Genomic DNA, 16,280 nt, shown 5'->3' on the forward strand with positions numbered 1-16,280 from the left:
AAATTATGAAAAATTCTTATTATTATGGTAAAATACATACAATTTTTACTTTGTTAATTTCTGTAAAAAAAATTTTTTATAATCAAACACATGGTGGTACCTGGTTTATTTTCTTTTTCGACCGGCCTTTTTTTCTTTTTTTCCTTTGTTTGTTTGGGTTCTTGTTCTTTCTGTAGCCATTCGTTCAACTTTTGTTGATATTCTATTTCAGATAATTTTTCCAAACGTTCTAAAAACATAAAAACAATTACTATAAACATAATTAACTATTTACTTTATTTTACTCTCATAATTTTTAAAACTGAATAATTTTCAAACTACCCACATGTGCTAAATAATATGTGTATCTACATATCTTTACCCACATACAACAAAACATGACTTTTAAAACTATAATTAAAATGTTATTACAACTGTTAGCGGCAAAACATTTTTTAAGAATAATTTTAAAGTATTAATTTTACACTTTGATGATTGGATATAAGTAGAACTTTACCTTGCTTATTGACATACAAATAAAAAAACTAATGAAATGAATAATTTGGTTGAATATTAAATATTAACTAGATATTAACTATTAGCTATCTAAAACATACTTCAATATAATAGCAATTTAAGCTGAATTTATGTTATTTCGATAGGCAAAACAAATTGAAAACATTTACTAAATTTCATTAGTTCATTAAGTTGTCAGTATTAATAATTTTACCAATTTTAAAATGCACGAACCAAGAGTGTGTAAATATTTTAATTACAAAAACGCTGTAAATAATAATTTTCTCGTTCTCCGAGGTAAGATTTAAATTTTAATTATCATAAAGTTTTAATTATTATAATACTATTCATTTATGACCACGGAAGTTATATTATTCAGGTGAGACATTAGTCTAACAGTATGTGGTATATAATAGGTGTGATTAATAAAGATGTAGTAATAAAAAAAAAAAGGGAAGTAATTCCCTTAATTGCGCAATTAGAAAATATTTTCGGGGATTGAGAGTGAGCTACAATAAAAATTATATAAACAAATAGTACAATTCAAACCATTTTGAGTTTATTTATAAGAAAAATTACATTGCAGGGTTGAAAGGAATAGGAATTATTAATTTTTATTTTACAATATATAAATGTAAATGTATAATCATTTAATACTTCAAAACGTATAGTATTATTAAGGGTAATAACAACTAAAATATTTTCAGAAATGAAGTAGATAAAATGTATTCTAGAGTACTTATAATATAAATACAAATATCAACCACGGAATATCAAGGTAATTTTTAAATATAGGTACTTTAAGTTCAAATGTAGAACCAATATAGGTATAGGTAATAAATAGTTTTATTCTTCAAAAATCGAAAAGTCGAAAAAGTTCACTTCTTCACACGGTTAAAATTTGGAAAAACAAAAAAAAAACCATATTAGTATTAAAGTTTTAACTTTTACTGGCTATAATTTCGAGAAAAAGGGTCGAATCGAGTTGAAATTTATAAGGAATATTTATTTGGTATGTCTCAAATTTAAATTTTACCCATTTCCCAACCCTCCTGGATGCTAGTTTTTTGGGTTTTTTTAGTGGTAATTTTGGGACCTTTTAGTTGAAAATTTGTTAGGAGTCAGAACTCATATGTAATCCGTAATATATTAAACGATGAAAAAAATCGTGGCTACAGTTTTTTATAAATGCCGGAAAATTGTGTTGTTTGCAGATTTTGTATATTTTAACATAAACAAGCTAAATTTTAAAACAATATTATCACATCATGACAATATTTTCATGTACATCTATTTAGAGTGATCTCATTAAGTTTTTAGTACTTAAGTACCAGTTTTAGGTTTTATGTTATTTTTTTTCTTAAGTTTTTTTGGCCGAGTAGTCAGACCTAATATGTATCCGTAACATATTAAACGATGAAAAAAATAGGGACTACAGTTTTTTTCCATTCAGTTTTATCACTTTTATTAATAATAATTCCTGTAGACCTGTGACCTCTCCTTTCCCAACGTGCTTTGATCTCATTATGTCTAGACCCCAGTGTACTGGCTTACTCAGATAAAATCACTTTAAAATAAATGCTTTGATGCTAATTTTTAAACACTGCACCTCGCTTTAATGCATTCGTACTGTTCTGGTTCATAATGTGCTTGGTTTGTACTTTACTGGTTTGAAAAAACTAACTACTGATTTGTATCGAAGCGTTTATTTGAAAGTGATTTTATCACTTTCAGTTGTAATAATTCCTGTAAACCTGTGACCTTCCCGTCCCACTATGCTCCGATCCCACTGTACTGGCGGCTTTTTGTTAAATTAATTAGCCAACGAGTACAAATTGAATGGCAGACACATAATACAGCAGAACAGATAAAAATGAAAACCCTATATTGTATAGCAAAGCAGTACAATGGCTGTCATTGTACAAATGTCATGATGCGTCGCCAAACATTTGGGTTTAAGTTATTATTTTTTTTTTTTACTAACAAATCCTTAGGCGCAGGATTTAGCTTATTTATGTGCGCGTTTTTAATTCGTCCGCAGGGCTGTGTATTCGATCACGCACAAATAAAAAAGGGGGACACAACGCACAGCACTAAGAGCCAATTAAAATCGACATTCTAGACTAGGATATATTTTTTTTTTTACATTGACATTCCAAGAGCAACTCTCTGAATAGTGGTTTTTTTTACCATACACGTTTTTTCGTTCTATTATTCAATATAATATTATATATACACAAAAAAAAGAGTAAAAAGAAGGGAACGGCTCTTAGGAAATCAACATGTATACACGGCACCCAGCCGAACGACTATTAGGTGGCCAATATAGAACGAGAGGAAAGAGACGTATTAATTAACCCTATGGGGAGTCGCCTCGAGGGCGAGGGAGATTTTGACAGGGGTGAACCCTCGACGACGTAGTTAGTGGTACATACAAAAGACCCACTTCAACCGATGTATCCGACATAATATATCTGCGCTTGCGGAGGATTTTATGATGGATCCAGGTCCAAGGGAACAAAACCCGTGAATAAGGTCCTTTGATTAAGAAGAAGCATCAACGATATTGAAAAACATTAATTACTCTCATTGAGTGTCCTCCAGTCTAAAATCGTGTAACTAATTACGCGCATTTGTAAAATGACATTACCATAATATTGAACGTTCGTGTAGGACTTAACTCGCGAAACACGGTAAAATATAATAGAACGTTGTAAACTGGATGCATCATTGAATATGGCGCAGTCAGTGAAAGATGGGGATTAAAGCTGAAATTGAATTCAGGAATAAAAATATATAAATCTACATATACGTATATTATATATAGACAGACAATACATGTGGGTAGGAGTCGAACGCATCATCATTTAAGAAAGGGTATTTTCGAATAACGAGAAATAAAAAGGGGCAAACAAGATTGATTCCTTTTGTGTTGTGTCGAATCACAATCCCAGAAGAGCAAACCTAATAAAGCTTGCGACCGACCCTTAGGCTTTCACCGCCGGTTGTTATTAAAGAATTTCTGGATTGACCATAGTATTTATACGTTTATATTATACTCGAATATACTACGAATATAGTTCAAGTAGGTATAAGGATTTAAGTTCAGTAAAGGATCACAAGACTTATAACTTATGACCAACATAAAACCATTATTAATAAATTGACCGCATCAGTAAAATGGCATATAAAAATTTTGCTCAAAACAGACATAGGTCTGGATGATAAAACGAATTACATTTATAATTTTTATATGGCAATATTTAATAAATATTTTAAATTGTATATCAGTATTTTTTAAAGATCTTTTTTTTTCATTCAACAACAATATTGACATTTCGATTTTAATGTTAGATATAACATTTATTTTCACTACATTGTGTATACTAACTACTAACACTTATCATTTATTCGCATTGAAAACATTTTTTATTAATATTTATGTAGTATTGTTTTTAAATCAGTGGCCGTTTCCAAAACAGCACTGCGTTATAAGGAATGAGCACAATTAAAAATGTATGTATATAAAGAAATGTATCAAGCCTAGAATGGTTTTATTAATTTGGAAAATATTTCTTCGTCCTTGTAAAATGTTAAACAAATTCATAATTTCCATTTACTTTTGTAATATTAACTTTTATTTTATACTACTTAATTAATTTTGTTTTATTGCTTTTAATAAAATCATACATACGTATTTATTATGTCTACATTTATAATTTGATCGTTTGTTAAAGGCAATAAATATACTAATAATGTGCTATTTAAAAAAGCTGACTACTATAATTCTTATTTATAAAAATAATACAATTTGTATAAGACCAATATAAATTATGCTTTCATCAGATTAAAGTGAATTGTATTTTACAAACTACGTTGGTTTTTCGACGAGTGTCTTTTATGCACCATACTAACCGTCTGGTTTTTAAAAATGACTCTTCACCAAAATCTAATTCTTAGCTTTTAACTCTTTAAAATTGCCTCAAAAATAATTTTCCCTGGGAGATAAAGTCAAGTTGAAAACATATTCATAATGGGTTTATGTTATTATCTGATCCATATTTTTCTGAACCGAAACATTATTCGCAAAATACTTCAATATTGTTTTCATAATTAACTTATCATGCATTAAGATATAAACTGATACAATATAATATCTTCTATGTCATATTTATGTTCTATAATTATTTTCGTTTTTATAGAAAAACGACATTGGAATCATTAGAATATGGAGTTAATGCAATTAATATTTGTATTCAAATAGTATAACGCTAAACGCGTACACGCGGAATGGGTTAAAAATGTATTGAAACGTTTTCTGTGCAGATAACTAAAACCGGTAAAATAAAATACCGCATATAGCTTATGTAGGTATGGACCGGTAACCTTTATCATACATTTCTTCCCCGACCCCTTTAAACGGGAAAATAAAGGACCGCCGTACCCGTTGGTCACATACTGGTGTACGAAATTAATTTTGGCTTAAAAGCTTTCCGAGAGGGTAATACACGCGGCGATGCACGCAACGAGCTGGTTAAGAATTATCCTCATATAATATTATATTGAATTAACAGACACTCGTCCGGGTGCGGTAAGGCTTATAGACGATAAAAGCGGACGCCGTGACGACCGAAGAGCTTACCCGAGGGACGAATATGGTAATCGAGTCGTGGCGGCGGATGAGGCCATCGCCTGCTCATATATTATATAAAGCAAGCTAGTCTACAACATAAAGCACAAGATATATATATATTATATAAATATATATATATATATATAAATATATACCGGTTGAAAGGACGCACGGGACGCATGAATATTGGAATGAAATTTGCATCCGGGACAGGGGATTGGTTACGATCCCCCGGGGGGTTAAGTCCAAAAGGACAATATATTACTTAGAGGGGCGAGTGAGTGTGTGTTCGCCGAACCCTTCCATAATGGCGTCGAGCACCCGAGGGACAGGGTCCTTTGATCGCGTTGCACAGCTCTATTTATACACAAATTGCACGACTACTAACCCCCTCCACCGCACACCACCACCGCCCGTCATAATACTCTCCACAGCCGCTAAAGTCTCCACTTTAAAAGCCATCCCACTGTGATGAACGCCCATATATATATATATATATATATATATATGTATAATGTCGTTCACTACAAATATACTCGTGTACAAGTAATAGTGCTTTGTACATACATAAATAAGATTGAACAACATTATATTATTGTATTTCGGTTTGCACGCGACGCACAAACCGTGAAAGTTTTCGTGGCGTATAGCGTGAAAATAATTGTTATTCGTATTTTTACATTCTCCGGGTGCGTTACTTCGTAGAAGCCGAATAACGATTTCCAAGTAAGCTTATACCAGTATAGGGTTGAACACAATCTTGTATATTTCGAGAAAAAAAATACACCGGATGTATATATTGAACGTTGTACACATAATATATAATATTAAAATTCTATCAGACGGAAGAGACAACAATAAGAAAATGGTTTGTGTGAAAATAAGACGTACCAATACAGGAACGTATAATACCGACGATATTTCGATCAAGCGAAATAAAGTAATGGGAATTAATCGATTATCCGAAAATTCACAACACTAAAATAGAAAAAAAAACTTGTTTAAAAATGTTGAATTTAAATGGTCATTTTTGATAGCTCTATTCATTCCTAAATACATGTATTTATAAATTAATAATATCGCAGACTAAGACGAAAATGGAATGAAAATCATCTGGTAAATTAAATCGGCCAGCAAAATGTTTAGTTAAGACAAATTTTTGTTGCTATTTTATAATTTTACTAATTTTTATTATTTAGTGATTCCGACTATACATTTATCATAACTATTATTTATTATGTATTATTAATCGTAATTTTATTTGATCCAACTATGTATTTTTTCCGCGATAAATATCTAAGTATAAATATTATACAAAACAAATGAATTTCAAAACATAATTGAACGAAAATCGTTTAAATTTAAAAACCTAGATAATCCAGATTTCATCGATATTTTATTTTTAGCTAAGTCAATGAAATAATAAAGTAAAAGGAGGGGGCAGAAATAGACATATTTATAATCCAATATCATCCTTCAAGGGAAAGATTGATTTCTTTTACACTTTTAAGAACTACTGTGATTAAATTTTTTATATTAGTTATCCATTATACAATATTATTTAAAGAAATTGAAAGTGGCCGGTTTTCTGGAGTTGTATATAGGCAATACTTAAGAAAAAAATGGTTTTAATAAATGTTGACTATATCAAATTATTATCAGGTTAATTTGGATAAGCTCCAGAGTATTGTTTTAACGTATACCATTTTTCCTTGAGTTAAAACCATTTTGTTGGTTCAAGAAACCAATTTTGACCTTATCGGCCTTTTTTCCAGGTTGTTGTGAAAAGTCGATTTTTGATTAACTGTTTTATTTACTTAAAAATGACAAGCAAATGAATACTGAAAATTTGATAAATTAAAATAGCATTTGAACACAATTTTAATTGAAATAATAAAAATTGATTCCCACAATAAGCTAGAAACTAAGCGGGTTAAATCAAATATTTTTACAGAACTGAAATCAGACTATCCTAAATAGGCACATTTTGTCAGGCTTTTAGGTCTAAAACGTCGAAAAACAGACTGCTTACAATTTCCATAAATCAAATTTATAAATTAATACAGTTTATTTATTAATATAAAAGTTACATTAAGTAGGTACGTTGTAATTTAAAAGTATAAAATTAATTTGCATGAATGTACCTTAATAATAAAACATTTAAAACCTTCAATTTACTATAGTAAATTGAAATGTCAAACTATTGGGTTTTCTAATGTTACAATTCGTAAAATATCATAATGATAAATTATTTTACACCCGGGTATATGATAATTTGTATTAGTGGGAATACGCGTAATTATTTTTTTGGATAAACTAATTTCCGTTTTATGTAGGACTATGTAATTGTAACGTGTTACAATTTGTGTAATATAACAAAACAAAGTTAATTATTATGTAGTTCTATGAAATTAGTCGTTCTTCCTTTTTCATTATTTTTCGTTGACAAATACAACGAACAGAACAAAAAGCGACCGCTTAATTCGACATGTGTTTAACGCTGACTACTGACTAACTCGGAGCTGCAGTTCTCTCTGTACATTATTTACGAACAACAACCGAACGCGCTCGGGTTTGATTATTAACCGGCTAATACGTATATATTATAAAAAGGCCAGCACCGTGCAAACCGGATATCGGGCTATTTTTACAAAACCACTAGTTTCATACACATACATTATTATTTGATTGAAAAAAAAAAAAAAAAAAACTTCTGCACCGACATGGTATAATCACGGTGATGCAAGCGTTCGCCCTCCTTTCGAGTGGTTGAAAATTCGTCACCCCACGTGCTGTTGACAGCCCCGGATCGATCAACCCGGCCCGGATGAAAGCGACTTTTGTCGTCCGCCATGATTGCGCCACCGCCACCCCGTAGGTATCATCCGTTCCCCCCGACGGCGGCGCGAGTCCATTTTGTCACCCCATACCGCGCGTCGTAGTCGTCACCCCAAACACACCGACCGCCTACCCCTATATATATATATATTCTATTCTACGCCCGGTGCACGGTTTTCCTACCCCGTGCGGTGGGTGTTGGTAGCTGCGTGCGACAGGGATTCATTTCCAGCCGCCCCGGGAGACCCTCGCTGATCCGCCATCCTCTCCGCCTCTGTACACGGAAAACGGCGGTGTACCCGGTGGAAATTGACCAGTCATCCGCACGGCCGGGATTTCACTAGGGATTGTCGGTTTTTCGCAGCGTTTTCTCCTTGCCTTCTCTTCCCTAAGAACAAGGGGAAGCTTCGCCTTATCACTTTTATGTGTACACATATTTACGGTCGTCCGGCTCGAACACAGAGGTCTTGCCGCCCCTCCTCACCAATAGGCATTATCAAATGGATAAACGTCACAAATGCGTTCAATAGACAAATGTACTTGCCATCGGCAGCAATCTGGTTTCGTTTCATATATACCGCCACGCTTTTTTGTAGAAAAAATTTAACAAATACCTATTATGCCGGGGACGAGCAGCGGTCGTAAGTCGGTAGCACTCGACCACGTCCAGGGTTTTGTTTTATATTATACGTCTTAGTCAGAAAAAAACGGGTAGAGAGCCCGCCTCCATCGTTTGAAGTCCAATACCGCCACCGCCACCGAACTATTTCAGTATAAAACAATAATATTATATTAGCTTTATCCCAAACAAATCAGCCGCTTTTGCATAAATGAACAAAAAAAAAAACAATAATAAAAGAGCTCGGAATGTTTTTGAGAAATGAGCGCGTGCGATGTTTAAAAAGTCGAAAAATTGTTGAAGTCTTTGAAATTTAGTAACGATTTGAGACATGGGTTGAGCGGTGGCTTAACCAGACCAGCATATTTTACTTTAAATCGAAAAAAATAAAATATTATAAACAAGTCATTCGTTAGAAACTCAGACGATAAAAAAAGAAGTACCAAAGTAAAACCAATGTTAATTAAATTAATAACGATCAGTTTAACACGGAAGAAAAGTATTGTTAACATAAGACAGCTAAACATAACACCAGTTAACTTTACTAATTAAATAGTTCTTACCAGTAGAAATTTAGTCGGATAAATCGGATAAATTACTTTGCATAAACTAAAAGTTTAACAGAACTTTGAAGTTGAAGAAAATATTACGTATTTAGTATTAAGTGAGCTATGAAATCTGGTTGTCTCTCTTTTTAAGATTTTTATATTTTTTTAATTTAGCAGTTAAATATGTAAATATTTGCAGAATATCTATAATTGTTAGTTTTTACATTTCGGTATTCTAAAGATCAAACATGAATGCTCATGTAACTCAGCTTAAGAGTATTTAAAAATAAACGTATTTAGAGATACGCGCTCGTTTACCAAACAATATGTTATCAAAACTAACGTTATGCATTATAAAATGTCTTATTTTTTTTAATCAAAAATCCAACCTATACTTACACAAACGCTGATTTTTATGATCATTTAAATAAAAAAATATTTATACGACATAAAAAAAATTTGAATATCATAATATAAACAATTGAGGAACTATTATTATTTTACAGACATTTTCTATATTATTTATATTGATATAAAGGTTACTAAAAGTTATTAATTAACTGACGGAATATAAATATTAGACTAAAAATAAAATAGTGATAAGTAATAACTTTAAAATTGAGCAAGTTTTGCTATTTTAACCTTACAAATAACTGTCTTTCTAAAAACAATAATACTGACTATTATCACAGTAATCTAATTTTGGCGTCATCGCTGTTTAATTTATAGCTATATAAATTATTATGTAAAATAGTATGTAATGTTTGTATGGAAAAAAAGTATGTATAATATATGTAGTTTACTTATTAGTACTTAAAAACGAAAATGTTTTAAAATAATGATTCAGATTTATTAAAATATAGTAATAGGTAGTATTACGTATGACCAGAGGAAGCCGACTAATTTATTTTGATTAAATTTAATAAAATATGTTCACTTACTCCGATACAGTATAAAGTGTGTACGTTTGTAGATTCTCCAAAGATTTACATATACCATCATCGGCTAAATTGCCAGAGCACATAAAAACCATGATTAAATTAGGAAAACGATTAATAAACAGTAATTGAAAATAATTGATATTGATTAATTTAAATTCGACAACCGAAATTATCTCGAACATCGCTGTAACGGACATGACCACCATCCGATAACTATAACTACAACATAATGAAATTATATCAAGAAAAATGTATGTAATAACTGAACGAAATATAATACCATATGCTTAGGATATCCTTCGATCTAACCGGAATTGGCCAATTGGAAATAAGACATTACAAAGCGACCCTCTCGTCTTGAAGGGCGTTTCATTAAACAGACATTTTTATGATATGTGTACTTCAAAAGATGATGCGTGCAATATGAAAAATTCCCCTCTATCTTCTTCTATTGTATGAAGAGTTAACCCCAATTTTTTCTTCTCTTTTTATGCTTCCAAACCCCAAAACTACATTCGACTAATAGGCACCGAAGGAAACGTATATCGTCGACGAAGAAATTACAGGCGTACAAAATACACGTGTATTTTTGGTTGTTTTTTATATTTTACACGGTTCAGTGGGTATTTTTTTTTTAGTTTTGAACAAAAAGATGCATTGTATTTTTTTTCGTTCTAAAATGTACAACGCCCCACATTTTCAAACTTAAGCAAAATCGAAAATAGATCATTTCTTCCAGATTCATATAAAATATTGGAATGTAATTGGCCGTTTCTATTTTTAAAAACAAAAATAAATGTTTCTTTAACTAATGTTAATATATTTGATGCTGTTTTAAAACGAATATTTATTCCTAATGATGAGAACCTAAAAGGGTACAAAACACAAGTGACCATATTTTTAAAAACGATTTTTTCATCATAGGTTATTTTTCAATGATACTTTATTTCATATGTACTTTTTTAACAACTGGAGATTGAGAAGATATTGCACAGCGCGTTAAGAGTGGAGCTAATTTTTACTGTAAACTGACGTTCAAAACGGAAGAACTTAAATGTTGTTTTAAATTTTAGATTGAAAACCTTCATGTCATACACGATCGTAAGTCAGGAAATATTCCTGAATAATAGTTTCTTTTCAAAAGAGCTTGATCAATATTTTATAGACCTATCCACTGGTAATGCCTACTTAGAAAGATTAACTCAGTTTCAGTGATAATTTGTTTTATTTCTATAATAACTGTTGCTCGTTTTAGTACTATTTTGTTAAGTGTTTTGAAAAATAAGATAAGAGGTTGTATTAACTAAACAGATGGTTTATCCGTAGGAATAGTATGAGCATGGCAGTTTTTTGGTTAGTTATAAGATAGGTAGCAAAAAATATTACTAAAAGGTTTCAAGCCTAACAATAAAATTACAAAAAATATGTTAACAAAATGTTCATTATATTTTATAAGCATCATTAGCGTTTTGCTATTTCTAAGTTACTCTACGATTTTCTATAGAATAGGAAAACAAGAAAGCTTTAAAATGGATTGGAAACACAAATCAAATTTTCTTTTTTTTTCAAAACTGCAAAAAAATATAATTACAGGGATTGTAAACATGTGAACGTACTCCTTACTCCTTATAATCAGTACAATAAAAATATAGAACTCCGAAAGTAAAAAATACCGACTGTATTTGTGTGTGGCATTGCATAGCCGAGGGCTATTATCAATAATGAAAAAAAAAAGAATACCCGACGAATCTCATTGCATTCAACCTACCTGTCAAGTGTTGTGAGATGGAGTAATCTTGTTTACCGTACATTGTGCGCGCAAACAGTGGTAGCAGTAGCAAAGAAGAACCACACGACGTCGAGAGATCATTCTGTATTTGTTTCACCGAGATCTTTATCAAATACGATCGGAAACCGGAATAACAATAAAACAGTCCTCTAAGTGCCACTTATGACAGGACTGCGGGTCCTTTTTTTTGGCATTGATGTGTTTTTCTAGTAAATTAAAAACGTTCTCTGTCGGTACAATGGGGTTTATCTCTCCTCGTCTGCATCGATTTTTTTTACTTTTATTTATCTTTTTTCGAATTAGGTTTGGATTTTAACAGATGTCGAATGATGATTACGAAACAAATATATATATATATATATATATTCTGTTTTTGCAATCGGAGGATATACAATACACGGTCATGAATGGAAATAAAAGAAATGTTATGTTTAGAATAAAAACACACTTTGGGCGAACTCCAGTGTACACATGTTGCCACCGATCAATGGTAGGTATGAACTGAACAACAGAAATGTCATTGTATAGAATATATATTTTTTTATTTCTCAGACGTACGTAAACGGTTTACTCTATAAGCATTTTCATCATTGCAATAATGAAAATTGCATAAACTTTATATCACGAAACTCGAAAGTATATTTTGTTACCCAAAGAGATATCAAATTAATATAGGCAAACATATAATTTTAAGTCAGTACACTGTTGAAACGTCGACGCCTGTTGTCAAAAGTAATGTATTACGTTGCCTAGAAAAGTAAGTATACAAATTTATTTTTGTTTGTTACTTCAAAAAATATTATTTCGTTTATCACAAGACATTTTAGTCGATATAGTGTAGTGACATTTACAATCATATTTATGTTTCAGTTAAATTTGGTATACTTGGCACTTTCTAGAAAATCACAACCCAAATGTATTAATACGATTATTAATGAGTTTAGTGCTAGAAAGGGAATTTTCCAATAAAACTTGTCATAAAGCTAACATTTCAATACTCATATTAACATAACAAAGATAAATCTATAATGGTATTTAATATTTTTTCACGAAGTGCAAAAAAACGGGGACTCAACATTAACGAGACTAAAACAAAATACATGCGAATCGGTAGGAACAGAGGTCAGATGCAAAATGCAGCTGAACTACAGGTCGGAGGATATATGTTTGAGGAGGTGAATGATTTTAAATATTTAGGCACTAACTTAAGTAGCATAAACGACAACCACGAAAAAATTAAAAAACGCATTACATCAGGGAACAAATGTTTTTACGCCCTCTCGGGGCTATTGGGGTCAAAGCTACTGTCGAAAAAATCAAAAGAACGACTATACATAGTACTAGCTAGACCAGTGATAATGTATGCATGTGAGACATGGCCCACGACCCAAGGAGATGAAAATAGACTAGCTATCATTGAGAGAAAATTCCTCAGGAGGATTTACGGACCAAAAAGAAACAAAGACCAAACTTACGAAATTAGGTCTAACAGAGAACTGCAGGAACTATTCGGAAAACCAAACATAATAGCGAAAATACGCCACAAGAGACTGAGTTGGCTTGGACATGTGCTTAGGGCTAAGTCAATAGCAAATGATGTATTAAACTAGATTCCTCAGGGAAGGAGGCCAATTGGAAGACCGAAACAGAGATGGATGGACAAAAATAAAAATGAACTAAACCAACTTGGGATAGACAATATTATTGAAGCAGCTCTGAACGGACAGATGGAAAGAGATTTGTTTTGCAGCAATGGGCCTCAATGGCCTTTAAAGAAGAAGAATATTTTTTCCAACTTACCCAATGCAATTAGATAATTATTGTTTTCTTAAATCTGCATTTGTTTAACCTTTAATCATCGTAGGGAAATATTAATGCAAGAAGATAAAAAATGGACATTAATTATTTATCTTATATTGATGTTTATAGGTACTAAAAATGGAACTCAACACCGGGATAACGGTTTTACATTAATGTCACTTTCTAATTCTTGAGAAAACACAATATTAATAAACCATGTAAATATTGTAAGCCGAAAGAAAAAATGGCCTAAAAACAATGTTGATAAAAAATGTATAAAGTAAAAAAATTACGAAATTTACTGTTTTGTAATTGTAAAAATGTACCTATTATCGAAAAAAGTTTTATAAAAAATAATTTTCTTAAACTAAAGGTGCTACTATTAAAACACCAAGTGATTGTATATTAATTATAAATGAAAAATATTAAATCTTAAAACTCCGGCGAAGTGTGTAAAGACTTGCAAGCGTAGTTGCTTTTATATGAGGGCAAGAGGAATTACCGCATTTATTATTAATGGTTTTAATTTTCTCTGGTCACTGACCCTTCCTGGCAAGTACTACAAAATAATAAGTGTAAGATGTTCAAATAACTTAAGACTTACTTTCTTTTTTAGAAAGTAATTATTTTTTTCCCCTTTTTCTCGCGAGACTCGATATCGTTATTATGTATGTTCATTATTCTTAAACTATTAAAAATATATTAATGAATATAAATGCCAAAAAGCTTAATGGTGCCCGAAAAAAATCAAAATTCTGCTAAATCTTCGAAACCCTTAACGGCTCACAGAAATAATAACAGTAATGAGAAATTTAAATTACACTTTACTATAGAGGAACAAAAATTTCGAATTTACAGAAAACGTTATTATAAAGTACAAAATCAAATTTTTTTTTAAATTCAAATTATTAAAATATTATAGATTTATCCTTTTAATAATTTTTTTATTTAAATATCTATATATTATTATTGCATTTTTCAACACTTATAATAACTAGTAGTTAGTAGTGTTAGTATGAGCTATCGTTTTTATGTAAACCTAGATTTTTAAATCCTACATCTAAATTTTTCCTACTCAAACAATAAAATATCTAATATAAATTTGTAGCTTGAATGTAAAACAGTAAAATCTTTTAAATGTATGATTTTTATAGTCCAAAAAATTAAAACTCATTTAATTCAGATAACCATTATTGTATACACGGTAAATGGTAATGAGAATTTTTGAGTAAACAGTACAATTCAAATAATCTTACAAATTTACTAGGATCAGAACCCAGTAAAAAAATAGAAACAATATGAATAATGAATGAATTTGACTAAAACAATTTTATTAAGCGACTTATCACTTAGTCAGAAGCGGTTTTAAAAGAGGCACCCGTAGACCTTGGGACAAGCCAGTGATTTGAGAAAAAATTGTTTTACCTTTGTTATTGAAGCAGTCTGAGTGCCCCGTTTTGTAGACTTTATTAGGTACACTCTGGATAGACAACTTTTGAGACATGCCAAAAAAACACAAGTGTACACATATGTAATGATAATAATTCATTATTTTCCGTGGACATAAATGTACCACATTTGGTGAAATGACCTATAAAAACAGTTTTATACAGTAAAACTGCAAATATTGATTCATTCTCAATCAAATTACCAATTTTTAATAGTTATCTATAGATAGTGAGGCTACCACAAAAATTAGTAGAGTTTCAATAGTTTTTTTAGTTTTGTGTATTGCTGTTAGATAATTTTTGTACGAGCGATATTTCTATTTATTAATAATTAATATTGCACATTTTCAAAACTTACAAATAGTAGAATTTACCTATAGGGAAAACAAGAATTTTGTGAGTTCTATTGCAGGGTTTATATTCACAATGGCATAATGATTAATAAACACATATGACATAAAAATCCTCTACTAAAACAAAATATAAAACTTATGTCTATTAATAAAAATCGAATTACATAGTATCAGAATTTATATGTTTTTAATTTTATAATACTATAATTTAAACAAACTAGTAAAGAACTCATTTGTTTACTTATATTTTGGGCCAGACTAAAACAAACAATTTAGAAAAATAGCAACATACGCTTTGATAAGGTTGTAACTAACGGTTTTAAAAGCAATGTTCGTCTTTAGTTTTCTAAAAATGTATATATAACATAATATATGATTTAAACTTTTATAGAAGTAGAATACAAAGTGTAAATAATTTTTGAACTATTAAGGAAAAATGACAACAAACCCAATAATATCGATTAAACTTGTGTGACGAATTATTTTACAGAAAACAATATACTATACATTCTGAATTACTTATTACATCTTAACTAACAAAGAGAAGTGAATTAAAGATTATTTTGGTAGTAACATTCTAAAACGTTGTCATCTTGAAAGGTTTGTTATCACTTTATAGGATAATATTTATTTTATAAAATAAAAATAAAAAAGCTTAAACAGTGACGCAGCGAAACTATCCACTTTTCATAAGAAAAATAACGTTAAATAGATTGCTCCTCGATATAAAAGATACTGTTCTTATTTAAACAAATTCACGAACCGACTAAGAAACCACAAGTGTTGAACAAATAGTATAACTTAAATCTTTGTCAT

At 30.6% G+C, this 16,280-nt stretch overlaps 1 protein-coding gene across 3 annotated transcripts in view; it reads right to left on the reverse strand.

Moving 5' to 3' along the window:
- LOC126841775 (Fanconi anemia group J protein homolog) overlaps positions 1 to 16,280 on the reverse strand; it is a 31,315-nt gene that overhangs the window by 14,420 nt on the left and 615 nt on the right. The window contains exons 1-2 of one of the 3 annotated variants that reach the window (XM_050578423.1): positions 10,075 to 10,182; positions 101 to 229 (exon numbers count right to left, since the gene is read on the reverse strand). In XM_050578423.1, coding sequence (XP_050434380.1) covers positions 101 to 229; positions 10,075 to 10,135 — 190 coding nt within the window. In that variant the 5' untranslated portion in view covers positions 10,136 to 10,182. Of the gene's footprint in view, positions 1 to 100; positions 230 to 10,074; positions 10,183 to 15,088; positions 15,109 to 16,280 lie in introns of those variants that run through there. The other 2 variants (XM_050578425.1, XM_050578422.1) reach the window with 2 other exon arrangements.

The sequence above is a fragment of the Adelges cooleyi genome, unplaced genomic scaffold (assembly GCF_023614345.1).
Source record: "Adelges cooleyi isolate 19-005CV unplaced genomic scaffold, UGA_ACOO_1.1 ACOO_flye_CR_arks_rails_tigmint_CR_PRNA_41, whole genome shotgun sequence".
Classification (NCBI taxonomy): Eukaryota; Metazoa; Arthropoda; class Insecta; order Hemiptera; family Adelgidae; genus Adelges; species Adelges cooleyi.